General features: G+C 39.0%; 2 protein-coding genes across 3 annotated transcripts; one reads left to right on the top strand and one right to left on the bottom strand.

Moving 5' to 3' along the window:
• Positions 1-474: 474 nt before the first annotated feature.
• LOC129099931 (monoacylglycerol lipase ABHD2) lies at positions 475-18,642 on the top strand. Of its 2 annotated transcripts, XM_054609393.1 has the most exons (13): positions 477-555; positions 744-832; positions 2,051-2,133; positions 2,636-2,677; positions 2,971-3,186; positions 7,231-7,406; positions 7,890-8,057; positions 8,599-8,782; positions 9,833-9,925; positions 10,812-10,913; positions 11,098-11,167; positions 11,267-11,351; positions 13,951-18,642. In XM_054609393.1, exons 5-13 carry the CDS (start codon positions 2,978-2,980, stop codon positions 14,157-14,159), a joined length of 1,296 nt encoding a protein of 431 aa, XP_054465368.1. In that variant the 5' UTR covers positions 477-555; positions 744-832; positions 2,051-2,133; positions 2,636-2,677; positions 2,971-2,977; the 3' UTR covers positions 14,160-18,642. The 2 variants fall into 2 exon arrangements, with proteins under 2 accessions (XP_054465359.1, XP_054465368.1); XM_054609384.1 differs by lacking the exon at positions 744-832 and having other exon boundaries at positions 475-555.
• Positions 18,643-19,697: 1,055 nt separating this feature from the next.
• Positions 19,698-24,118, bottom strand: rlbp1a (retinaldehyde binding protein 1a). Its single transcript, XM_054616788.1, has 7 exons — positions 24,110-24,118; positions 23,507-23,635; positions 23,197-23,401; positions 21,701-21,879; positions 21,455-21,613; positions 20,586-20,696; positions 19,698-20,493 (listed from the first exon to the last, which is right to left on the bottom strand). The coding sequence occupies exons 1-7, from the start codon at positions 24,116-24,118 to the stop codon at positions 20,347-20,349; spliced, it is 939 nt and encodes a 312-aa protein (XP_054472763.1). The 3' UTR covers positions 19,698-20,346.
• Positions 24,119-26,591: the final 2,473 nt, after the last annotated feature.

The raw sequence follows: 26,591 nt of genomic DNA, 5'->3' as shown, positions 1-26,591 counted from the left end.
ACAGCATGAAAAATGGAAACATTACTATATATATAAATATAAATGATATATAAATCATATCCAACGTATTGGATTGTGTTACCAATGTATCAATTTAAACAGTATCTTCTGGTGCATGCCAGCATATGGAGGATTAGTGTTGAAATGTTATGTAACAGGTCTTTGCTCACGTTCCTGTCACGTTCAGAAAATATCTTTTAATAATATGTGTGACTCTTTGAAACACTGTCACAAACAATGAAACATATATACTATTAAAAAAAAAAAAAAAAAAAAAAAAAAAAAAAAAGGATACACCTAAAATACATGAGAAAGGATGTGAAACATTACATTGTAACATTTCCCGGATAAGGGGGCGTGGAAAAGTACTACGTCATCGTCCGTTTCAACCAATGAGAGAGCTCGTAATGGAGCTCTGCTGTTAATGTGGCTGTCCTCCGCTGTGTTAACTAGTGCGTACTACACAACGCTACAAACAAACATGACAGCAGCCTTAAAAACAGGAGCCCGTCGCGGTTGAGCTGCAGGGAGCTGCTTATTTTCACCTTAAAACAGGTAAGTGGGTTGAAGTTGAGCATGCATCTGTGTTTTTTTTTTTTTTTATTATATATCTCACTGCTCAGATGATGCAAGATATACCTCATTAGATCCATGACGTTAATTCTCCTTTATAAATAGGCTTTATTATTATAAGGGGGATTGAGAATGAATGCTTTCCATCTGTCTGTTATATTATTGTGAAGTTGCTGCGCCAAATATTCAGGATGGCCGGATCCAATGCGTCCTAAAGGCGACACGGTTTTCATTTTCTGGACCAGTAGGGCGAAAGAAGGTGCGTCGGGGATCGCTGGCCTGCTCTCAGATAAACACAACACACATGTACAGGTTAATTTCCTGTTATTTGCGTCCAGAAATGTGCCTATTCATTTCCATTGTCTCGATATGTTAGGCAGCATAGTGCCCTTGTGTCTGTGCACTCATCTCTGGCTTGTTATGAGTCGTGACAAAGAAAGAAAGAAAGGAAGGAAGGAAGGGGAGAGCTAGTGTTAGCAGCTGATCTGATGGATACCTTATAATAAACCCCAGCGTGGCTTATAATAAACACACTTTCTCTTGGTATTAAGGAGACACAACTGCCAGATATAGTCACTCCCTGGATTTGAGACTGGTATAAGCAGTGTGGATTCAGGGCGTGTTATTTAATTACATTACATTACAGTCATTTAGCAAACATAGGTATGAAGAGAACTACTAGTCACCAGAAGTCATAAGTGCATCTCCTTTCTTAAACAAGCATCTAAGAGCATAAACCAGAGCAAAAGTACAGAAACAAACTAATACGAATACAATAAGTGCAATATACCAATAGGAATACAATAAGTGCTAAGCGGAAGGCTCAGGTTCATGATGTTCATGTCATGCAGCTGGGGGATCATTCTGGCATCTTGTTTAATTGGAGATGAGTTGTGTGTTTACAGGTGGTGTTTGTATAAATCCATTACTTCTAAAAGACAGAGCTTGAAAACTGTTTTTGTAGGTGATACGCTAAAGTCAAAGTGTGTGAGAGCAGTGGTGGCATCTTCTCCACATCTCCTAAATGATTAATACACTTAATTCCTTTAAGGATATGTGGGAAGATAAATATACCTGCCCCTGATACATTTTAAGATCAATACACTGGTGTTAAGCAGTTATATATTCAGGTGGACTGATTTTGTTATGAGACAGACAATAATTGAGAAAAGCCAGAAACTCTTCATAGTTGATAAGCTTTGAATTGTGTTTTACGTCATAAATGACTTACAATTAAGTCATTATCAAACCCCATTATTTATCTAATCGTTTGAGTACTAAATTGAATTACTGAATGGTGACACCAGGCTCTCAGGTGCATCTTATCTAGAGTCCGTTTCTGACAAGACACTGGAACGAGAAAAAAGTAGTGTAGGCATTTATATATGACTCGCATCATAATTTAAGGAAAAATTGAAAATATGCTGGTCAATTACGATTATTAAAGGGTAATGGCATTTTCCGTGTTTGTCTTTAGGTTTGACCACATCACTGTGACTTCACCTCTTCACATTTTCAAACCTTTGGAGTTGTTGTCGGAGGCTAACTTCAAGTTAAAATGTAAGTAACAGTAACATTTCAGCTTTCCCTTTTGTTCTTGTGTAACATATCACTATCTGTACCAATGATAACAAAAACTAGTTTGTTTTTAAGTACATTTTATTTGGCTACTTCATCATAACAATGGAAAACACCGTCATATGTTTTCTATCCACAACTTCCCTTTTTTTTGTTGTGGCAGGATACAATGCAACCTTTCTGAAACTCTACAGTTCTTGTTTTTACCTGTCGACTTTGTTTATAGCTTTGGACATATGCCACTTTTAACTAAAGGTGTTAAGGTAAAACTATGTAACGTGCATTGAATTAGAAGTGATGTGTGCAGTATGTCTGCTAGATGAAAAGGTTAATTTAAAGTATTGTCAGCACCTCAATCTTCTCTGTCGTGAGACTTCCTATTGGCACTTCGTTAGCTGTAATGTAATTAAAGTGAATGTATTAAATAAGTGACCGTGCTTTATTCTGACTTTATCTGAGCTGCTCTCACTCTATATTCCCACAGATCTGTTGCTGCAGGGCCCTGGGCACCAACAGGAATATTTAGGTCAGTCAGACATTATCAGAAGTGTCCATCTCTTGGCTTTATCCAATCTTTGCTTAATCCCAGCTAACTACATACTCATGAAAACAATTGTATTCTTTTTTAATAGTCATCAGTGTTTTTAAGTGTTTTTGATTTGATATTTCAATAATAAAAAGCAGTATATCTATTTTCAAAATGCAGCTCTTAATTAATTGGCTGCGTATTTGTAAATGTATTTATTACTAAAATAGGTTCGCTTGTGTTTCACGAGGGAAAGCACTGAAACAAGTGTGGGCCACTGTTTTGTTTTTCAGAATAATCATGAATACCCACGAGTCAGACGTGCACACCATCTCTCCGGAGCTGCCAGCAATGTTCGACGGCATGAAGCTGGCGGCGGTCGCCACAGTGCTCTACATCCTCGTCCGCTGCTTGAACCTAAAAAGCCCCACAGCGCCCCCGGACCTCACCTACCAGGACACCGCCCTCAACCGCTTCCTTCTCAAATCCTGTCCTCAGCTGACCAAAGAGTGAGTAGCATTCTCAGCTCTCTGTCTGTCACTGTCAAAAGCGTTTCCATGGAAATGGCGATGCTTGTCGGCCATCTGGGGCCGTGAGCGAAGGCAGGTTTGTCTGGCGGTGTTCCCATCTGTCATCAGTGTTCCTGAGTGTTTCTGTTTTAGAGATTTCTGGCTGTACCGTCAGCTCTGGCATGAAATAAACAACAGGCTGTATTTTTGGGATTATCCCAGAGGTAGATTGGGTTGTCAGACGTACAAATATAGACTTGTTCACTGCAGGGCACACACATTTGCATGTACGACCATGCAAGTCTCCCCCTCAGGGCAACTCTGCTGCTTACTTTGATTTGAATATTCAATATGGGTTTATAATAATTGATGCAAACCAGTGGTTGTTGATTCAGGGTAGTGGGAGGCAGGTTTCCTTGTATACGCTAAACCAGGTTAGCAGCTGGGCTCTAATGTCCTGTATGTTGTGGTGAACCCTCTACCTGCCTTTTAAACAAAGTAAACCTGATTGTTTTTTCCTGAATGAGCGTCACTGTCCATATCCTGTGGTCTGCTGGTGTTATAATACTTTCGGCTCGGTAGGGTGGCTCTCTTCGAGGCTTCATCACGAGTGTCTGCTTATATAACAGATTGTTACAGAGCCATTTGCCTTTCAGCTGCAGTGTCAGTGAACCATAAGGCCACGCTGATGTTTACATTTGCACCCCGGCTTGTTATCATTCCCTTCTGAACTGCCATATTCTTCTCACAGAAATGTATGCCCCGGTGTATAGTTGAACTGAAATAACTTCCAAGTCCTGGAAACCTGTCGGCATTGTCGATGTTGCTGTTGGCATCATCTGCGTTGTGTCTCTGTGTTGTTTAGAAGTCATGTCTGTAACCCTGCTGTGTTGTATAACAGAGATCAATTACACAGTGGAAAGCATAGGAGGGGTGTGAGGTTAACAGAGTGGACAGCAATTTTGTTAAGCTGTGTTTGGGAACGTGCACACTGGGGTTTTGGCTAACGGAGAGGACAAACCAGAATAAACAACTTTTTCTGAGAATACATCTTGGTTTTAGCGCCACCTTTTTTTTCAGCTACAGGAACTTATTTTGCCTTCAGTAGTTTAATTTGACGGAGAAAGAAGCCTCAGCTGTTGGTTTAGTATTATGCAGCGTGTTTTAGTATTTGTCCATGATGTTAAATCAGCTGTGATGTTACAAGCAGCCAATAGTAAACTGACTCGATTTAAATATATTTCTGCCTTTGTTTAGTCGGATATTGGTGGAACAGTAACAAGTAAAAAGGTAAATGAAAAATATATTTTTTAGAAAAGCAAATTGTCAGGACAAGGCTTTGGTTTTTATTAATTTCTACTTGTACTGTTTGGTATTTCCCAGCCTGATAGTATCAAAGGCCTGTGACTTTACTACTGGACTTTGATCTGAACTTTAGCTCTTTGCTTTATCAAACCACAGTGGCACATCTGTTTCCTTTTCCGTTGCCTAATAGATATGAGGAACAACAGCACACATCACTGTGTTTACCACTTTGAAAAAAGAGACACTGAGATTAGAATGCAAACAAAAGCCTCCCCTACTGTTACTCCCAGGAACTTTTATTTTTTTTAAATAATTACTCAACAACAAGTGCATTTTTAAATCTCTCAAGTTTTGATTTGAGGTTAGTTTAGATCAGCATTAATAATTGAACACACAATGCTTTTCTTCCACCAAGAAGTAAAAGTCCTAAATTATACATGTATCAGTAATTAATTAATTTGACTAAAACATTTTTAATTGGGCCTATTAATAGTTCTTTTTTTTATTATGTTGAAGAGAGGGGAAAAAAACTACATATAAAAAAGCAGTTTGCATTTAAACTTGTCTGTTGCCTCCTGTGGATGAACTCCACTAACCTGGCACTGTGCTTATCCTCCTATCCACATTACAACAACAAGGTCAGCCTCTCTCTCGACTCCTAGATTAAACCTGCAGGGTACCATCCAGAAAAAAATGGGGTTAAGCTTCAAATTACAGTGCATGCTGGAAGTGATTACATTATCACCAAATGGAAGTATTACTGCTCTTTGATTGACAGCTCTCTTATGTAAGAGTGCATTTTCTAGCTGCAGTAATAGAGATGCGGCAACACAAGGTTGGAGTTCTTGTGTAACTATTGATGTGACAGAAACCTTTTGCGCTTTGCTGCTACTAACTGTATCTGTGTGATTTGTTCTGTGTGCTGTAAACACTGCAACTGGTGTCCATGTTGCGCATTGCTGCTTTACTTTTGTTATTCTGATCTAGTTTTTCTCAGTTCAACGCCTCCAAGATGGCCCACACTTCACCTCATTGTCAGAAAATCTAACAAGATTTCATATATTATTATATTCCTTTATTGATCCCCATGGGGGACATTCAAGTGTTGCAGCAGCTCAACTACACAGCCACAGACAATAAATACACATACTATACAACTACACAGACAATAAATACACATACTATACAACTACACAGACACAGACAATAAATACACATACTATACAACTACACAGACACAGACAATAAATACACATACTATACAACTACACAGACACAGACAATAAATACACATACTATACAACTACACAGACACAGACAATAAATACACATACTATACAACTACACAGACACAGACAATAAATACACATACTATACAACTACACAGACACAAACAATAAATACACATACTATACAACTACACAGACACAGACAATAAATACACATACTATACAACTACACAGACACAGACAATAAATACACATACTATACAACTACACAGACAATAAATACACATACTATACAACTACACAGACACAGACAATAAATACACATACTATACAACTACACAGACAATAAATACACATACTATACAACTACACAGACAATAAATACACATACTATACAACTACACAGACAATAAATACACATACTATACAACTACACAGACACAGACAATAAATACACATACTATACAACTACACAGACACAGACAATAAATACACATACTATACAACTACACAGACACAGACAATAAATACACATACTATACAACTACACAGACAATAAATACACATACTATACAACTACACAGACACAGACAATAAATACACATACTATACAACTACACAGACAATAAATACACATACTATACAACTACACAGACACAGACAATAAATACACATACTATACATGTTATACAGGATGTTGGATAGTTAAAGAAAAGTGAGAGAGGTGATCAAATATTTGCTAAAGTGTAATTTCCAAACACTGTGAACAAGTTGGATTTGTTGTTAAAAGCGTGTGTTTGAAGATGTAGTATAATATGTACCTGAACTTGTAAGAACTCACATGTTCCTCAATTCCCCCTTGAATAGCTAATCTATATACTCAATAACAGTGTCACATGAACTAAACATTTATTTATCACCTATTTATGGCTGCAGAACTACATGAAAAGCCTACTGATAGTTTGTTTTGGTTGTTATCCCTACAGCTCTTATTATCAGCTATTATTAGGATAGAAGATAGGATAGGCAGCTGGAAAAACAGACTTTTCCTGTCAGGTTGTCCACATTATTTTGGTCTCAGCAAGGCAATAAGATGGTTATTCACGATAATCCACAACATACAGTAAGGCTCAATATTTCAAAGAAATATTACGTAACTCACAGACTTGACTCCTAGAGCTAACTCCTACATATGTGTAAATGGAATTCAAGTACACGGGCTCAGTAAAACTTACACAGCATTTACTGACGTTAAACATTGATGTCTGTTGGGAGCATGAAGCACTCTATCAAAAGCTGCATCAGAAATGTGACTTTGTAATGCAAAATATGTACCAGGATGTTCACGTCTGTGTCATAAACCACCAATGCAAATTCCTCTGCTCAGGATAAAATTGTGTTAATGCTATTTCAGGGCAGTAACCTTGTGCTTTTATCGAGTGCATTAGCAGAATAAGCTCATGTTTCTATATCAAATTTAATAGCAGAGTCCAATTTTTGTGTTTTTCAGGTACATTCCTCCCTTACTGTGGGGTAAGAGCGGTCACCTCCAGACGGCACTGTATGGTAAACTTGGCCGGGTGAGCTCCCCTCACCCAAGTGGAGTCAGGAAGTACTTACCCATGCAGGATGGGGCCACTGCGACCTTTGACCTCTTTGAGCCACTTGGGGACCATCGAACAGGAGGTGATACTTTCGATCTATTTTTTTTAAATTATTTTTTGATCATTTGCTGCTAGTTGGATTACACTTTATAGATGGTGGCTAGAGATATGTGGATGGAAAACAGACTCAGGAAGTCAAGTCTAAATCTTAAAATGAGGCATGACAGGTTTATAATGCAGCCTGTGAGGACCGTTTTAGAGATGGATTCCTTTCTTTGAATGCCTCAGTTGAACCCTGACATCCACCACTTCAACAGTGATCTCCTTTCAGAAAGCTTAAGTTTCACATTCCCAAAAAAGTATTGTTACTATTTCCATTCTGCTTTTCTAAAGCCATATATCACAGACAAAAAGCCTTAGCCTTTGTTTGCCGTCAGCTGCAGTGCTCCTTTTAAATCTAATAATCTGCCTTTTAGGAGAGTGACATACTCCATGTGACATACTCCATACTTCCATATTTCTCTCTGGCTAACATCTCTTCGATTCCATCTTTCTGTTTCACCAGATGACATCACCATGGTGATATGCCCTGGTATTGGTAACCATAGTGAGAAGCATTACATCCGAACCTTTGTGGATCACGCCCAGAAGGAAGGTTACCGCTGCTCTGTGCTGAACCACCTAGGAGCTCTTCCCAACATCGAGCTTACCTCTCCGCGCATGTTTACCTACGGTGAGACCAAAGGGCTGACTTCAGTTTCACAGTCCTGTAACCTTAAAATCATCTTTTAAAATAGAAATAACTAGAAATGGAAAATATGTTTTTAATTTGGTCAAATCAAATGTTGCTTTTATCAAACCCGCTGTTCAGGTTGGTGCTTAAGAAGCTTTGGTCCGAAGACATTCTCATAGCAGTGAAGACAGACTTATTACTTTAAAGTAGTTTTAAAAAAGGACATCCTTTTGTAATAGCTTCACTTAATTTTTATATAATCTGACTTAGTTAAAGGTATTCTAATATAAAATCTTTGTACAAAATAATGTGAAAATAAAAGCTAAAAGGGCTATATGAGCTTGTTAGTGAACCTAAAGCTCCCAGAGTTTGATATAATAAGAGATTTAAGACCTGAGCTTGTTTAAGAGGTCTAAAAAGAGACACATTTACTGCTCTGAGCTAAAGGCACCTTCAGCTGGAACTGCTGAGCAGAGAGAAAACGCTCCGTCCTACAGAGGTGTTATGTATTGATTTGTAACCGTACCGTTTCCCCTCACAGGGTGCACATGGGAGTTTGCCGCCATGGTCGGCTACATTAAGCGGACTTATCCTCAGACCCAGCTGATGGTGGTGGGCTTCAGTCTGGGTGGAAACATTGTCTGTAAGTTCCTGGGCGAGAACAGGATGAACCAGGAGCGGGTGCTGTGTTGCGTCAGCGTCTGTCAGGGCTACAGCGCTCTCAGGTGGGTTGTTTCCTCTCATCTCGTAATTAAAATGCATCGTATCATCAAAGCACTTTTACAACACCAGCGCTTGATGTGCACACATTTCTAAATATAAATTAAGCTCAGCATAATGCCACAAAATAATTAGCGCTTGCAAAATATAATCACACGTGTAGTCTTCGGGTCTAAGCATCTCTCATCAGCTTTTTAATCATTCAGCTATTCTATTTACTATAATCTTCAGTTATACACTCACTCTGTTGCTTAAGTTGTAATTTGGATTTTTTAAAATGCGAGCAACAAGACAGGCAACCTTTTTAAAAAGCTTGTTGTGAAGGACCATCAATGGTGTTTTTTGTGTGTTCAAGCTGTGTTTTCTATAATATGAATCTTTGCCTCAATACTTTTAAATGACAACATGTCCAGGATAAACATTATGTGTACAAAGTGTCGCATTTGTGAATCACGCAGCACAAACACATGTATTACAGTGGTGTGTTTTTAAACCACGAGTGCGTGTGGGTGTTAGAGCCACACCTTCTGCGTTTCAAATGCAGCCAGCGTCTCTTGGCAGACATGACAGGCTGGGTCTGTTAAAGTTTGGATGATGGCCGTGGGGAAGGGTGTGTGTTGTAGAGACTGGCCTTTTGTGAAATTGGATTTGCAGTTTCTTCGCTTTAATGAATGCTCTGCTTTCAAATCAGTGTTCAAACCTAAGATGGCCCTTCTGTTAGCGTTCCTTGAGAGCTGTGGCTCTCCCTTTTATCCACAAATAATGTGTGCTTAACAAACACATACTTTTGATTATTTTTATTGATGTATTTGACCAGAAATGGTATTGAAATGATAAAAATAAAAACATTCTATCTAATGGTCGGTTATTTTTTAAGTGTCTTTAGTTGCTGTGTTTGTTTAGCCTGTCTCTGTCAGTGAGCTGCATTTTAATGCCTGACACCATTGCTTCTCTCCACTCGACTCTTTGTCCAGTGGATTACAGAGTACATTTAGTGTGTTGTTTGGACAGTCTGCACAAAGCTAACTTCCTGTGTGTTTGTCTTTATCTCTCAGGGCACAGGAAACATTCCTACAGTGGGACCAGTTCAGACGTTTCTATAACTTTCTCATGGCTGACAACATGAAGAAAATCATCCTCTCACACAGGTATCAAACATTTTACTACCTCCTATAGTTTTTCATTCCTGCAAAGTTCTATCCACATGTTCTTTATTGCTGTTTGCCAAAAACGGTGCTTTAAATTCTCACCAATATAACATACAACGTGGTTTGTCAATTATCTAAACATTCTCTAAACTTCCACATAAAGAGTGTGGCTCACCCTGCAGATACAGCAAAAGGGTTTTCTGGATCAGTCATGTTTAGATTGTATTCAACGGTAGAGGCAGATGACCGCTCTATCAAAGATCTGTGCAGGTTAAGCAGGTTGAGGCTGTACATTTTATTCTGCTGTTACTTATAAGAGAATATGGTTGGGGTTTAGTAAGCGTTAAACCTAAAAGTAAGGGACTGCATGCAGTTTATGAGGGAGGGGATCGGAAAAGGAATCATGATTTTTTTTTTTCTTTTACTAAAGTAAGGGGTAGTCTTACTTATAAGGAATGTACGGGAAGGTCTTTTAATTTGTTTATCCCATTATGTAAAACCAAATCCTAAAGTAATATTTTAATTTAAAGTACTCAAGGTACACCTTCTTAAATAGTTTTTTCTTTGCCTCTTTTAGTTAAGAATGGTAAATCAAGTTATACCAATACTGTTATATTATTTTGAGATATTTGTCAGACGCTATTGTAGTCTTTTCACAGTCAAGGGAGCATCCAAATTAAATAATAATATCACTGTGGAGGGTCATGCTTTTGGAAAAAAATAAAAAAAACATAAGGTTCAGCCCCCTCTACATAAATCAATCATTTTCATACAGTCCCTCACTGCTTTGCACTCGTGGTTGAGTAATATACTGCACGCTGAGCAGTCAGTGATTTCAACATGTTCTATGATTAATGTTTGTGTATGTATTTTTTGCGTGTTACAGGCACAGTCTGTTTGGGGGAAACCCAGTCAAAGTGAGAGATCTGGATCTTGGTCGTCTGTACACAGCGACATCTCTCATGCAGATTGACGACAACATCATGAGGTATGTTGAGGAACAAATTATTTCAGATTGCTTCCAGTGAAAGTCACAGCTCACAGTGTTGTATCGATGTGGGGGATTACAGTAATGTTCTTCCACTTGTCAAGGGTGAGAATATGAATTATTGGTCATGTGTTTGTTCAGTGGCACTATTTAATGACACTTCCTGTTTTTGGTGTGTCAACAGAAAATTCCACGGCCACAGCTCTCTCAAAGAGTACTATGAGAAGGAGAGTTGTGTCCATTATATTCACAACGTAAGAACTTTGCACCATCCACCTCGCATCATCTGATATGATGTTTCTCTCTTTGGTCTGTTTATGCATTTGTGTGATGTATTATTGTTATTGTTCCAGGTAAATGTGCCACTGCTGCTAGTGAACTCTGCAGATGACCCTCTGGTTCATGACTCACTGCTCACCATCCCTCGCACACTAGCAGGTAACTAACCGCATGAATCACAGCTACAGCAGCAGCAGTACAAAACCCTAGTATTAAAAAACTGCTATTTTAACCATGTTCACCTTAACACTTACAAAGTCTACACACATAGATTCTTATGATCTTTTATTGGCCATTTACTTGCTAGTATTAACTCTGAATTTCATATATTTCATATTATTCTACTTACATTTCAGTGATGGGGACAAACAGTGGTGGGCGATGCTGCGGCTGCAACAGATTTAAATAAATCCCATAGTAAAAAAAATGACCTTGAAGGACACAGCTAAGTATTTGGCTTAGCTTAAAACCAGATAAACTACACGTACCATATATGTACCATATTTATTGATTTGTTGTAAAAAGATTTCCACAAAAAAAAAGGATCTCCTTTGACGAGAAGATGGTATTCAATGCAGATTGAAGCACATATTTGCAGTTGATCCTCTATTGAGTCAACAGGTTTTTAAAATAACAGACATTTACCTATGGCTGCAGTTTTACAGCAGATTTAGAAACATGTCTGCAATCTCAAAAGAACCTTTGATGAGTTGGCTTGAACACCACAAGGTGTGGCACACAGGGCAAGTCTATGAGTAACATATTTTGGTGTGTTCCAGCAGCTGTACCAGTCTCTTTAGCTATCTGTTTAAAGTGAGTTTAACTCTTTCACATGTTCCCAACATTTTTGGTTTTATTCTCTAATGATCTATGCATGTTGTTTGAGCGTCATTTACAAACGAGAAGAGGCCGTCTCTTCCCTTCTCCTCAGCCTGTGCTATATTTAAACTTACTTAACTATTTTTGGAAAAGGAAATCATTTAACAGTGTGTGTATGTGGGTGTGTTTGTGTGTATAAGTCCTGACTGGAAGTACATGTGTCTCTATCCTTCATGTGCCTCTAGAGAGAAACACTGACTGAAATGTGGATCAGCTGCCCTTTGCTCTAAAATGAACAGTGACTCAGACACATGACTACCAGGGAGGGACTCAACAGAAATACAGTTGCTGTGTTGGTGCTGTAATTACTCTAGATTAAATATGTTTGATGATAAGAGTTAACTGCGTACTATGAAGGCAGTAATATGAAGCTAAAAGTGTTATTATATTTGCTCTAAAATGCTTAGACAAGGTATAGTCTCCTCAGATTTCCTTTACTGCATTAATGTACTAAATGTGGCTTTAGTATAATTTTTGATAAAGTTTAAAGAGGCAACAGGTTCAAAAAAGTGAAACACAGTGAAACCTTGAGACAATAGTTTTGCTCACTGATGTGCGTATACGTTTGTCTTTAATGATTGAACGTCTTCTTTTTAGTTCGAGCTGTTCTCCAGAACGTTCTGTTTCAACCTGTCGCTCAGCGCCGGTTTAGGCGGTGGCTCCAGTTGTTGGGGAGCACTCAGCTGTCCCGGCAGCTGTCAAGAATAGTTCATGAGTGGTGAAAGCCCCGTAGGGATCTTGATCAGAAGTCAACCGCACCAGGCTACCCCACTAACCCAGATAAGAGCAGGAGAACAAAGAGATTCAGACCGATCCTTTTCAGGAGACCACGGTGCCTGGTCCTTGTCCGCAGCAATCCAGATTGGTTCAAACGCCAGTCAGAAAGATTAAAAAAGAAGAGGTTATTGGTTTGGCTTCAGTATGGAGGTGACCTACCTCAAGGTCAGGGTTTATTTACTTTGGATTAAATAAAATCAGTAAGAATTAAATAAAATCAGTATGAATGAACGATGTTTAGAGACTGTAGAAAAACACAGGTGTAACGTCAGTCATTACCCATATCTCTCCCAAGTAGAGTTTTAAAACCTGGTGTGTAGGTGTAGCACTAAATTCTGTCGTGTCAGTTGGTAATGATTACACTACATGGCCAAAAGTATGTAGACACCTGAACATTAGACACGTGAATGTTCCAAAATCAGGAGCATCTAGGCTGCAGGGATTTGCTCCCATTCAGCCTCAAGACTGTTAGTGAGGTCCAACACTGATGTTGGTTGATATGTCAGTGCTGAGGTTCACTCTTAAAGAGTGTGATGGGGTTGAGGATCAGAGCTCTGCAGACCTGTCATGTTCTTCCACAGCAAACTTAAAAAAAAGTTCTTAATGGACCTTGGTTTGTACACAAAGGCATAGACAATGTCCACATACTTTTGGTCGTATTGTGGCAGCTAAGCAAGCACAAGGCTGAGTGTGAGTCAAAGAGAGACTTGTCTCAAATGTTTATATCCTATAAATCACCTCCAAGTTACACAGTGGAAGAACTAAATTAACCAGTCAGAGCCTAATCTTTGGAAGACATTTACTGATTGAATAATTCAACAGAGAAGCTGTGTTGTGTTTGAGACACTGTATCTTTAGCAACTTATTGATTGGTTCAAACCTTCCGCTGTAGTAGTGGCTGCTCATACCTGCCAGAAGTTGAGTCATGCTTTTATCTATTTGACCATGCAAACACACCCTTGCTATCTGTAATAGGCACAGAATATCCACTGGAAAACCCATATTTGGACGTGTGTCCATTGTTGGTTTTCAGATACTGCTGATTTCACGTCATGCACAGTACAGAGGCCTAATGACTGTGTGCTGTTGTGTCATCCTTTAGCAAAGAAGCCGAACGTCATCTTCTCCCTGACGCTACACGGAGGCCACCTGGGCTTCTTCGAGGGCGCGGTGCTCTTCCCCCAGCCGCTCACCTGGATGGACAAAGTGATTGTGGGCTACGCCAACGCCATGTGCCAGTGGGAGAAACAGAAACCGCCGTGCCAAAGTGGCCCCCTGAGTGAGAGCTCCTGCGCAGAGCAAAAAGCGTAAACCTCTGACCTCTGTATCTCTCTCACTCTTCCTCTTCCCGCTCACCCTCTCCAAACGCCACTGCCCCAGCACTGAGGAGACACCTGAACTAAACCTTAAAACTGCTCTCTCTCCTCTGCCTTCTCCTCTGGTGCTACTCACCGCTCCCGACCCAAACATCCCGGTCAAACACTTCTCCACGCCTTCTCCACGGTTCCCCTTTGTAATCACAATCACCTCACAGTGTGTGAAGGAACAAAAAACAACTAACTGCCTTTGTGCTCATTTCCATCGCGAAGACTTTGACTTCAGAGCAGGAACATTTTGTTTCTTTTCATATAAGACAACAATGATCCTTGGTTAATGGAGGCGTTGACCAAATATGACCAGAGATGAAGTCGAGCTCGCATTAAAAAGTGAAGCGAGAGCGCCACTTTGGAGTAGTACAGTGAAAAACAAGAGCACACAAAAAGCCTCTTATTACAGTAATCAAGGACTGTCCTGCAGTCGGTGCCCATTAATGCACCTGTAAGAAGCTCACTGCTTATCACCGCCAAGGCCATGTAGCCTAGTCTGCTGTCTTAACCAACACAGCGTCTTTGTAGTATGTATGTTGTGTGTGTGTATGTGTGTGTGTGTGTGTGTGTGTGTGCGTGTGTGTGTGTAACTGACAGATGTAGTGTGTATGCCTGTGTGCGCCTGTGTAGACCGAGAGGTGAATACCAGTGACTGAGTGTGATCTTTGTGTTTGGTAGGTGTGATCCAAAATCTCCGTCATGGTCTATTGGCCCTTCTAAAGTCCGTTCTTTAGGGGTGAACTGTTGTTCCATTGTTTGTAGAAAATGTATAGTAGAAAAGTAAAGTATTATGGTGGGATTTTAAACATTATTTCCAGCTCATAACATCCCCCTTGGCACTTGCGTTTGGCACTTGAAAGTGTTCAGTGCTTAGCAGACATGACCAGGGATCAACCCCAGAGGGGATCCATGCACATTCCCCACAGGTGCATTTTATCACTTTGATTCTTTACACCCTTTATGACACAATCTTTTCTTTTTTTTTTCATTCTTATTTTTCTCTTCACTAGCCAAAGCGCAGGTTTGGAGATTATTAATGGTTTAGCATTCCTTTGTTATCGAGAGGAAGGACTGGAGGGAGCGAGGATGATAACGAAAAAGTTAGATGACTCAAGTGTTCCCCGTGCTGTCTGTTGTCTTTGAGCCCTCTTACTCTTTCGTCTGCCTTTGATCAGCTGCAGGTCCAGCTAAGACTATGATATCCTTCTCTTACTGCACAGACGCTAGCACTCCACCTTCTAAACACCTCATTTGGTTCAAACATCTCCGTTCACTTTTGCATTTTCCAGCAGATGATTCTGTGGCAAGGACTGATTGGCCATAGCGGAACTGTTAAAAGCAAAAATTCAGCAGTGTGAAGTAGATTTTTTTTCTTATAATCTGAGCTGGGAGGTGTGATGAGTAGGAGGGCAGAGGACACCAACGCTAAACCAAATGTTTATTTTAATGGATTGTTTGTACTACTAGTAGTTATACAGGTGATTGTTATATTGTTTAATTAGATGGAGAACACTACATGCAGGAATGAAGAGACAGATTTAAATGCAAGGGAATATTTTTGTTGCAAAGACTGCATTCAAAAGCTTTTCTTTACTTTTTTGACTGGGCTAAACGGTCGTTGAAATCTATCTAAAACGTGTCTTGATGAAATCGTACTGCAATAATGAGACCTGCGGACTTTTCAAAACCTGAATTTAATTGAGATTTTTTTTTTTTGCAAACCTTGTTTAAGGGCTTAGGAAGCTTCTTCCACGGCAAAGTCCAGCCAAGTAATCTCAACACTGTGATCAGACAGATGGATGGTTTGAAATGACCAAGGGATAGGCAGTGATTGAAAGCAGTTTATTTTGTAAACCTTTTTAAGGCCAAATTAAAGACCTGGGTTTGATGGTATTTGAAACAAGTAGCGTTTGTTTTAGTTAAAGGAAGTCTGGCATGTCAGGACAATTAATTTTTCGTCTTTGTGTCCGTTTGTCGCAACATTATGACTGAAGAATAATTATCCTGAGCATTAAAGTTCATTCTTGACCTTGGAAATAGTAGTTTGAATTATATAGTAACCAGTCAACAACCACCAGTTAACAAAGCAGTTGTTGTGTGGCTCGAGGACAATCTCACAACCATAGTTTATGGAGATTTGTTGTTTTTCGAGATGTAATTGATTTAAATTTAAACTCCCATTTTTGGAGGTTATTCTGTGTGATACTATGAAACCTAGGTTGTAAAGTTCCAGTGTGTGGCATTGTGTGGGATTTATTAGCAGAAATGGAATATAATATTCATAACTATGTTTTTATTAGTGTATAATCACCTGAACCCTTCATATCTACAGCACACAGGGAGCGCATCCCGTTCTCGGAGACTGCCATGTTGCCCCTGCTGTGTTTCTTCATTAGCCCAGAACAGACCTTTTATGTTTTCAGGTTACCTGAAGGCCTCTGTAGTTCACTGAAACGCTTGGGAAGTTGCAGTAACGTGAGCCACTATCACAGTTTTGCACTTGGCGTTCCACGATACCACAGTTTTGGAAAGGGAGGGATGAGCGGTGGGGAATTCCGTTAATTGCAACCACACCACTAGACGCTGTCAATCCTACACACTTTAATGTCAGTAATGCTAACTTTGCTAACAGGGATTCATAGATCCAACTTGATCCCTCTCAACTCTGCCAATACCAACCACCAATCCAACACCAGTGCCCTCTTCTCACATTTAAAAACTGTTAACCACATTGATTGGAACTCAATCATTTGTATTTACTGTAAGATGAAATGAGAGTAGGGATTGCCGTGACAGTAAGTCAGCAGCCTGTCGTGACTGAATTAAGGAACTAAAAGTAGAAACACTACATGTTATGATGACATTGACAACTAGAAAAGGAACTCAGAGAGTCAAGGCCAAATGTCCTATCGCACAATGTCAACAAAAGTGAAAAATAGTTAGTGCATCCGCCCTTCAAAATGTGGATCCGCTCCAAAATGTCATAGGTTCTTCCTTGGCACATGCTTCACCCTTTCACCAAGTTTCATTAAAATCCAACCAATAGTTTTTCTGTAATACTGCCAAACCAAAACTCTAACTTAGGTAATGATACTGTAGTTAATGTGGATCAGTGACATCTTGGCAGATAACCAATCAACTTAAATGTGTTTAGGTCGGTGCATTCTCAATTGAAAAGTGTAGATTTGTCTCATAGACTGTATAATAGAAGGTCTGTCTGAGCAGCCACCTTTTTGTCTTTGCCTCTAAATATGGTCATCCTGCATCGTTCAAACCACAAATGACTGTCGCCATCTGTTGTCCTGGAGACCAAACTACAACCGCAAACATCCCGTCATTCATCTGCAGTGAGATTATTTTGATGGTTCATTCTGTCCATAGCTCTCATTTCAACAAAACCAGCTGTTGTTTGGGATTATTCCAGCTCTTAAAAATAATCAGATGAATATCGATGACACCAGCACAAACCCAGTGTCTGCAGTGAGAGCCATTTGTGTTCTTTTTAAGATGTTTTGCTCCCCCTAACTTTGCACAAAAATGCAGGTTTGGATGTATTGTTTGGATGTATTTTTTTGTAGTCAATTATTTAGGGTATTCTTTTGTATTTTGTACTGTTTTTATGACTTCTTGTGTTTTTTGTTTGTGCAAATGCTTCAGAGGGTGAGTGTTGAGTAAACATACAGTAGACGTTTACTGTCACCACCTCTGATTGACAAGAACCAAAACTTCTTCACTTTAACAATTAAAAAAACTAAATAAATATATGAATATAGTGTATATTAACATATTTGAGGGAACAGGTATGAAACATAAAGGCAATAACCAACCAGGAGGGATTCTCTTATCATTTCAATTTGACCTAATATAGAGTCAAAGTATGTTAGACCAAAACATGTCATGAGATAATTCTCTTGATGGAGTGTGGGATCTGAAATGTTGTTTTACTGTGTTGATATGAAAATATGCTCCTGTGTATTTAACCTAGACCCACTGCTTCAAACGTCTTGTTTTCTTTTGTGGGCTCATGTTTGGAAACTAAAGTATTAAAATCTCTCTGACTTTAAATGTCAATGGATTAAAAAGAAATACGTCTTGGATGGGGATGAACATTACTCAGTGTTGTGTTCCTCTAAAGTGATTTTTAATTTGAAAATGTATCAACCTAAGCAAGTGGATGAGAGCCCACAGTGAGTTAACCCTCCAGTAACCGTTCTACAGCTTTAATTTAACATTAACAAACATTTTGATGCTTAACGATGTGAAGGGACGTGGCAAGGACTAGAAGACGGGGCACACATCGTCACACAACATGATGTACTCTGATGTTGAACACTGGGTGTGTTTGTTGAAGAAAACCAGTGGTGTGTGTGATCTAATTATGTGAGGAAATATGGTTATTGTGTTCCAAAATAAATTATTTTCTCAAAAGAAAACAAAAGTTTCAGTCTCTCTTTGATTTTTATAATATTTTTTAAACACTATAATGTTGTTGAATAAGAAGTTATCTGGTTAATATGCAGGTTTATAGCTATATGCTGACATTATACGCAAAATTGTTAAAGGATTGAATTTGTTAATTCAAAATAAAGTTGAGCCCCCTTGTGGCCACCACTTTATATATTCTCAATATGTTTTTCCCCGCTGCCAAACTTTAGCTACATAGTTTGCACTATAAGTAAAGCCCTTTATTCTTAAAGGTTACTTAACTAAAAGTACAGAAAAATATAAGCAAAATGTACTTAAAGTAGCAGAGAGTACTCATTTCATCCATGTGACTGATCTATTATTATGACATCAGATTTTTAATACTGATGAATCAATGTGTACGCTGCATTTTTGCTCATTTAACTTCTTTAACAGTTCTGTAGTTTAGTCCAGTGGTTCCCAACCTGCTTTACACTTGTACTCCACTACATCTCAGAGACAAATTCTTCTTACTTAACTATGCTTATTTTACTCTACAGATTATTACAACAAAATACTAATAACAAATCAATTATAATTATTATAGATTACACTACATGGCAGTGAAAAAGTAATTTAAATTTAGCCCCACTTTCGCCATCTGCAACGTAAAAAGCATAAATTAATCTAAAAAAGATTCTTTTTTTAATTAATTAAATATTTGATGCTAATATTTTTAATTTTGGTACTTTAAGTATACTATCTGATGTTTGTACTTTTTTACTTTTACCTAAGTATTATTTTGAATATAGGACTTGTAAGAGAGTATTTCTACACTGTGGTATTGGGACTTAAGAGAATGATCTTAGTACTTCTTCCACCACTGGACTAGAGGAACAAGTTTCTATGGTTACTTAAGTCAACTAATTTAAACTGCCTTTATGAAACAGAATTAGCTGAAAATAATCCTGATTTTATGGTTGAACTGTCTATTGTTATGAAATACCCTCCAGGTTTGGGGATATAACAGGAAGACAAATTATTTTAAAAAAAGACAATTCATATAAAACTACAGACACACACACAAAACAATTTAATTGAAAATGTCCTAATCCAGTGCAAATTGCAGAATGTTTTTGTGGTACATCAGGCATTGAGTCTCATTTTAAACAAGGCTGTTGAGACAAATAACTGTTTCCATGGCACTGCATCAGGAGGCTCTCGCTCCTAAAACAATAATCAAATGCAGGCACATCCATAATCAGTTTTACCCTCTTCAAATCTTTCTAAACCCCTGAGACTGAAACACCTCTGTTCTCATTCAACTGAATCAACTGAATCAAAAGGCTGCTCTGTGTGATGTGAAATTATACTTTAAGGCGAGGAACTCTAAACCAAACTGACTCACATTATCAACTCTCATTTTCCCTCTACTTGTAAGGTAACAATGAATGTCAGTGCTGTGAAGTAACAAACATTAAGCACCAATTCTTCTATCTGCAACATCTAAACATCCTTTTTCTTTCCCATTTTCATATCACCATATATTTAATCATTTTCCACCTTCCCTCTGCTCCTAACTCTAGATACTTCTTTTTTGCTCGTAGCAACTGCCTGAATAATAACACAAAATGTCAACCTAGCTTCAAAATAGACCAAATCTGATCACCAACGAAGCATCTAGGGTGAAGGACACTATAACACTTGGGTTTTAAATAGCTATACTTTCAGAGAGCGGTGTCTTCAGATCCAAAAAGCTTGGTGGCGATGGCCTGGCAGTCTGCAACAGGGGCTTTCCCATCAAAATCTGCCGGCAGGATGTCTGCATCGAATTCTTTGAAGTAGTTGGTGAGCTCGTCGCCGTGGACAAAGACCTGAGGGAAGTTATGAAGAGTATTCAGATGAGGAATGTACAAATCTTAATGTTGTGATTCAGATTAAAGGTTAGATAGTCCTCCATTCATACCCTCTCCAGCAGCTTGCTCTTCATAAAGGGTTTCACCACGTTGTATGTGGTGGTGAAATACCAGGGCTGGTGGGTGACGTGGACCGCCTTGAAACGGGCTGGGAAAGAGTCCTGCACATAAACACAAAAAGAGAAAAAAAAAGAGATTTGAAGAAACAGTTCAGACGTCCTACAAAACTATGTTTCCTGACAGCCAAACTGCACTTTCAATACGTTTTGAGGGAAATATTGAACACTGGATGTTTTTGTTGAATTATTTTCTCAAAAGAAAAAAATTAAGTTTCAGTCTCTCTTAGATTTCTATAATTATTTTTAAACATCTTGAAAACCAATGTTGAATAAGCAGTTATCTGGTTAAAATGCAGGTTTCTAGCTTACATTGTGCAAAATTATGAAAGGATGGGGTTTGTTCAATTAAAATACAGTTGAGCCCCCTTGTGGCCACAACATTATAAACTCTTAATATTTTTCCCCATCAATCTTGAGCTACATGATAAATAAATAAATAAATAAACTGCATTCTCAATACGTTTTGAGGGAAAAAAAATGTCCTCGTTTGAAACTTGTAGTTCACGTCGTAAATTGAAACAAACTAAATAAAAAATGCTAAAAAACTACTATGTTAGGTTATGCAACAAAACATCATAATTTGGCATTAAATGACTGCAAAATTGAAACAATATACATGTATAATATAATATATACTTGTTTAGGCATCAAAAGTGCTCTGTTCACATGGGACACAGTCTTCTGGGTAAATGTCGTAATCAACAATGCAGTTTTGATGTATGGGAATTCTTTAGGAGAAAGGGCTACTGAGGTTAAACATCAAGAAATTGTCATCTTTTCCTTTGAGAGTCTGTTCTGACCTGCAGCATGTCCACCATCTTCTTGAGCTCAGCTGGCTTTATTCCCGAGGCGTGCTGCATGGTGAAGCCCTTGAAATTCTCAATCAAGACGAAGCCGTTGATCTGGGTTTCTTCATTCTCCAGCAACTTCTCCAGGATCACACAGTATGCTCTCAAGATCTGTTACACACAATCATTATTTTTTTTTTTTTTAACAAATACATCAGAATGATTTTGCAGCCTTCTTTGAATTTGCTTTCTTGCTACCTCGTCGAATGTGATCTCCTCCAGGTCCCAGTTCTCGATGTTGAAGAGCAGCACTACGTGACCGTGCTTGTCCCTGCTGGGCAGAACCACAGGGTAACCCGCCTCGATGGTGCTGCGGACGGCCTCCGGGGTCAGGTTCTCAAACAGCTCGGGATACTCCTTCCTGAAGCGCACGTAACCTAGAAGACCCAAAACACACACGCACGCTTTTGTTTTCACGAGTTTTGGGCACATATTCATTTCCTGGAGACTTACCCTAATCATAACCTTTACAGTAACCTTTACACTAACCTTAACCGAACCTTAAACCAAGTCTTCACCCTAAAACTTAATGGTTTACGTTATGTGAACATGAAATTAGTCCATTCTGTCCCCCCCCAAAAAAGCGAGGCCCCACAATGTAGCTGTGTAATCATATAAATGTCCCCACAAGACGGGTAAATCACACACACTCACACACATCACAACTGAAATATCAGCTGCATTCTCTTATCAAGCTCTAATGGTTCACAAACCCTTTGTGTACAGTATGAGTGTTCAGTGCAGGTTGACGTGCCAAACACAATGACACCACTATGCTTCGACAGTGCTGCTCTAAGCTTCTTCATACCGAGGCACCAATTAACCCAGAGTGTGTGTGTGTGTGTGTGTGTGTGTGTGTGTGTGTGTGTGTGTGTGTGTGTGTGTGTGTGTGTGTGTGTGTGTGTGTGTGTGTGTGTGTGTGTGTGTGTGTGTGTGTTCAGTGTTTTTACTTGCAAGAGGCAATTAACCCCAAAAAACAAGTTCACGTTCACATCACATTGCTCGCTCACACCAACAACTTCTGCTTCTCTATATTCATAAATGTGTGTGTTTGCTTTCTTGTGCTTATGTTTTGAAGAAAAAAACAATCCAAACTAAAACGATGTTTATTGGCAGCTACAATGGTGTTAAGGTTGAGTTCATTAGATTAGAGTTTAGATTTAAAATTAGAGGTGTTGTGAGCAGGTTATTTGGCTCAAATAAGGCTGATTGAAGGTTACAGTTTGGATGATTGCTAATTAGTTTTGGTTTTACAATTACAAATATAATTTTGCAATCTTTCCTAAGCACACATACAAACAATGAGCAAGTCATAAGCTTCGTACCTTCTCATAGGAGTGTCAATACACATTTTAAAGTCATCTCCTCTTCCAGGCCGACACAATCAGCACATGCGCGGTGGAGTTCCCAGGAGAACACTGTGAGTTCACAAGTAAAGTAAACTTTCTGTCCCGTTAGGAAACAAAGGAGGGCTTTGTCAGGGGGAAACTCAGAAGCATCTCAAAGCCTCCAATTAATGAACACATGCCGCCCTGTCTCATTGATGTGCAGGATTCATGCAAACTCGGGAGCACAAAAGAGGTCTCCCCCTCTAATTGATGGAGCTGCTGGAAAATGTCTGCAGAAACTGAATCTTCCTCGGTTTGTCTCTCTACGATAGAAATTAAAATAGTTTACTACTAACGACTACTAACCCTTCATGAGCTCGTGGGCTCTGACGACTTCAAACTTGCGAGCTCTGAGGAAGCGCAGAATCAGAGAGTCTGGTTTGTCTCCGAAGTGCTCCAGCACCAGTTTGGCCAGGTCGTCTCCCTCCGCCACTCTCTCCTTCATCATGGTCCGCAGCTCCTTCAGTGACGACGCCCGCCTCTCATCCGTCTCAGTCAGCTCATCCTTCGCCTTTGGGGGGGGGAAAGAAAAAAGGGGAGAAAACGAACAACGTGGCTTTAATATTCAGATTTTAACTTGTCTGTAAATGCTGCCCTGCAGTTACTGTTATGTCACCTTTTGCACAGTGTGTCCAGGCAGTTTGTGGCATGGCCCAAACACCGGCCCATGATCCTTCACTGTCAAACGCTCCAGCTTAGACCTCATGGCCTGCTCCTCCTCTGACACCATGCGGAAAGATCCAGTCTGCATAAAGAAGAAGAGAAGCTTTTAAAAAAGACAAGATCATTTACCAATTTTAAGATTTTTTTTAAAGTAATTTGTTTGAAATCCTCCTTTATGTTATAACATCACTTTTTTAAGCCTTAGCGGCTGCATTTTTTTTTACCTTCTCCAATGCTTTAATGCCTGAATACTTCAATAGCAACTCATTACAATGACTTTTAAGTTCCGAACCCAATCAGACCACAAACGATGCACACCAGTGAACGGCCGGTTAATCTGCCTCACATGACTACAGAAAAGACTTAAAAACAGCTTAAGAGTCCATCCAAGAGCCAGAATCTACTGGCACAATACCAGCATTATGCGCTGACAGGGAAATCTCCCAGAGCACCAACCAGTGAAGTTAAGGCCACACACTGACAAAATGACCTAAATAAAGACAAAGTGACACTCAGGTGCTCGTTCTTTAATCTGTTGTAAAGTAGTTAAACTTACAGCAGCCATGGTTACGGCGTCTCACAGCAGCTTCACTGAGAAGAGAAAAGAATTGGCACAAACAAAACATGAGCACATCAAACCATTTATTCAGGCATTTAGTTTGTTCGTCTCAGAGTTTGTTCAGGAGAGACCATGGGATCAGAAATTCATGAATCCAATTATTGGTATATTACAAAATCCACATAAATGATGGAACAGGTGGTGTTATAGGGCCAAAAATCTTTTGGATCAGTGAATACTGAGATGAAAAAGTGATTATTTTACTCATCAGTGGAGCAGAAATCCTCTTACATAAGAGCAGACAGAATACAGATACAAAACAACAGATGTCCACTGACTGCTGCTCTCCCATAAAACTGAATTACCTAATATAGACCGGGTTTGTTCCTCAGGTATTACCGTTACATTTGAATCACAGAGATAAGCACAATATAGATGCAACTGACAATATAAAAGTCTCAACTGAGACATGGAAACTGAAGATTTTTACAACCAGTTGGTGGGACAGGACTAAGAGCATTATGGAAATATCTTCACTACAGCGTTTAGTGTTTTAAAACATATTCTAAAAACGTGTACTGGACGTAGTACATTGAAAGACCAAAGTATTACAGATCGAGCCATTCAAGCCAATCAAAACTTCAAATTACTCAAGAACAAAAGCAAACATATATTTGGCCAAATAATGTTAAAGTGGAATAAAGCCAAATACTGATATTGACATTAGTTGACATATAGTCACAGATCTGACAGCTGTGTGTTAATAATCCACCACCTAAAGTTTAAGACTTGTAACCTTTTACATATGAAATGTTGATGGGTGTAAGTTAAACATCCCAATGGTTATCTGTCTTTTCACATCCAATGAAAACAAGTATTGCTTTATTGATTACTTCTTATCATCACACAATGCAATACCAATATCCTTATAATGCTCATCAGTTATTAATATATACTGATCTATGTCAGGGTTACTTATCTAAAGAGCAGAGCAGCCTTACCTTTAAGCAGACGGGATGAGAGGAGCAGACGGAGTGGCAGAGGAGACAACAAGAGGAGAGGGGATCAAGAGGGGAGGGGTTATTGAAAACGTCACTCTAAGAAGGATTAAAATGACACAGTGGATTACAATGAGAGGCTAATCTACATGATGCAAACTGGATGGGATGGGGGAGGAGAGGTGTGCAGGTCTGGACCACCATTCCGGTGCTCCGGGGGTCCTGAGGAGGAAAATGTTGAAAGAAACACATCAAAACAATAGAACACTTTTTTGAAATCACATCGACATAACAGAAAAGCCAGGAAACATGTTCATTTAGAAAACATATTTAACAAAATTCCAAAAGAAATGACCACATCAAAGTTAGAGAAAACTAATGAACGATATAGAAAACAAAACTGAAACTATATTGTTCATGTGTGTTTTGCACCTCTGAACCAATCTGGTGGTTATTTTTATCACCATTTAATTTAATTTTAAAACAAAAGCAAATGCAAACATAACTCAAAGAGAAACTAAAGAATGAGAAGATACATAATTAAGTATTTCATTCGTGTTCAGATTCCAGCTCCAGCTGTTTACCTCTTAAACATCACATCATACTCACGGGACATTTGACCCAGAACATGTGACATGAAAAGGTACAATTTGAGCTTGATAGTCTTGTGCCTGTGGGAATATCATATGAGAGAGACGACCACCTGTGAAGCACTCACACTTTCAACTTCACATCACACATTCCTCTCCGCACATTCTTTGAAATCCTCATCAGAGGGAGCTACTTGTTTTGGGACCCACATTATGGATTACTTATCCATGATTGCACAACATCAGACTACTCACCTCTCTTCTAGTGCCAGGCAATAATTACAGTTACTGATAATAAACTTTTGGAGACTGATGATAGTTTGGCATGTATCTATTTCCATCTTCATTGTCTCCGCCTTTGTTACCTACACCTATCAATAATTCTGATGTAATTGTTTTAACTTTTGGTTGGTTGGTTGGTTGGTCCTCGGCTTTGGTCCAAATATCTACTTTTTCATCTAGGGCTGTCATCAAGAAAAAACTTTAAGGTGCAATATGCAACATTCAGAGCATTAATATAACAGTAAACAACTATTTTCTGTGTAAAGAAATAAAGTCAGTGGAGTAATGTCTCCCTCTGTTTGTGTTGTTATTAAAGCTTGTCCTTGCTTTGTGACATATCCAGGCCGTCTGCCTGTGCTTTTTGTGCATGTTCATGCATGTTAGCACGCTCTACTGGTTAGCTCACGGCCGCTGCTCTGCACTGGTCATATATGGTGGTCACATCTGATATTCAAACCGACAGCGTTGTTCGCAGATTCGCCTGTCCTCTGGTTCCCCTCTCTTTAACCTCGTTCAGACTTCTTTTTAAGAAGAGAGTTTTTAAGAGATATCTTTATACTATAATAAAGCATTAATATATTTCTTTATGTTATGTTTTGAATGAGCAAC

Source organism: Anoplopoma fimbria, chromosome 2 (assembly GCF_027596085.1).
Source record: "Anoplopoma fimbria isolate UVic2021 breed Golden Eagle Sablefish chromosome 2, Afim_UVic_2022, whole genome shotgun sequence".
Classification (NCBI taxonomy): domain Eukaryota; kingdom Metazoa; phylum Chordata; class Actinopteri; order Perciformes; family Anoplopomatidae; genus Anoplopoma; species Anoplopoma fimbria.
The sequence above is the reverse complement of the archived record's forward strand: the minus strand, read 5'-3'. Positions and strand labels throughout refer to the sequence as shown.

Bases quoted from the DNA above. Each gene is read 5' to 3' on its own strand.
- LOC129099931 (XM_054609384.1), top strand. From the start codon at position 2,978: ATGAATACCCACGAGTCAGACGTGCACACCATCTCTCCGGAGCTGCCA. The intron at 3,187-7,230 runs GTGAGTAGCATT...TGTGTTTTTCAG, and splicing joins TGTCCTCAGCTGACCAAAGA to GTACATTCCTCCCTTACTGT. The intron at 11,352-13,950 runs GTAACTAACCGC...GTCATCCTTTAG, and splicing joins CATCCCTCGCACACTAGCAG to CAAAGAAGCCGAACGTCATC.
- rlbp1a (XM_054616788.1), bottom strand. The intron at 23,402-23,506 runs GTGACATAACAG...CCCCCCCCAAAG, and splicing joins CTGGACACACTGTGCAAAAG to GCGAAGGATGAGCTGACTGA. The intron at 20,697-21,454 runs GTCAGAACAGAC...GTTTATGTGCAG, and splicing joins AGATGGTGGACATGCTGCAG to GACTCTTTCCCAGCCCGTTT.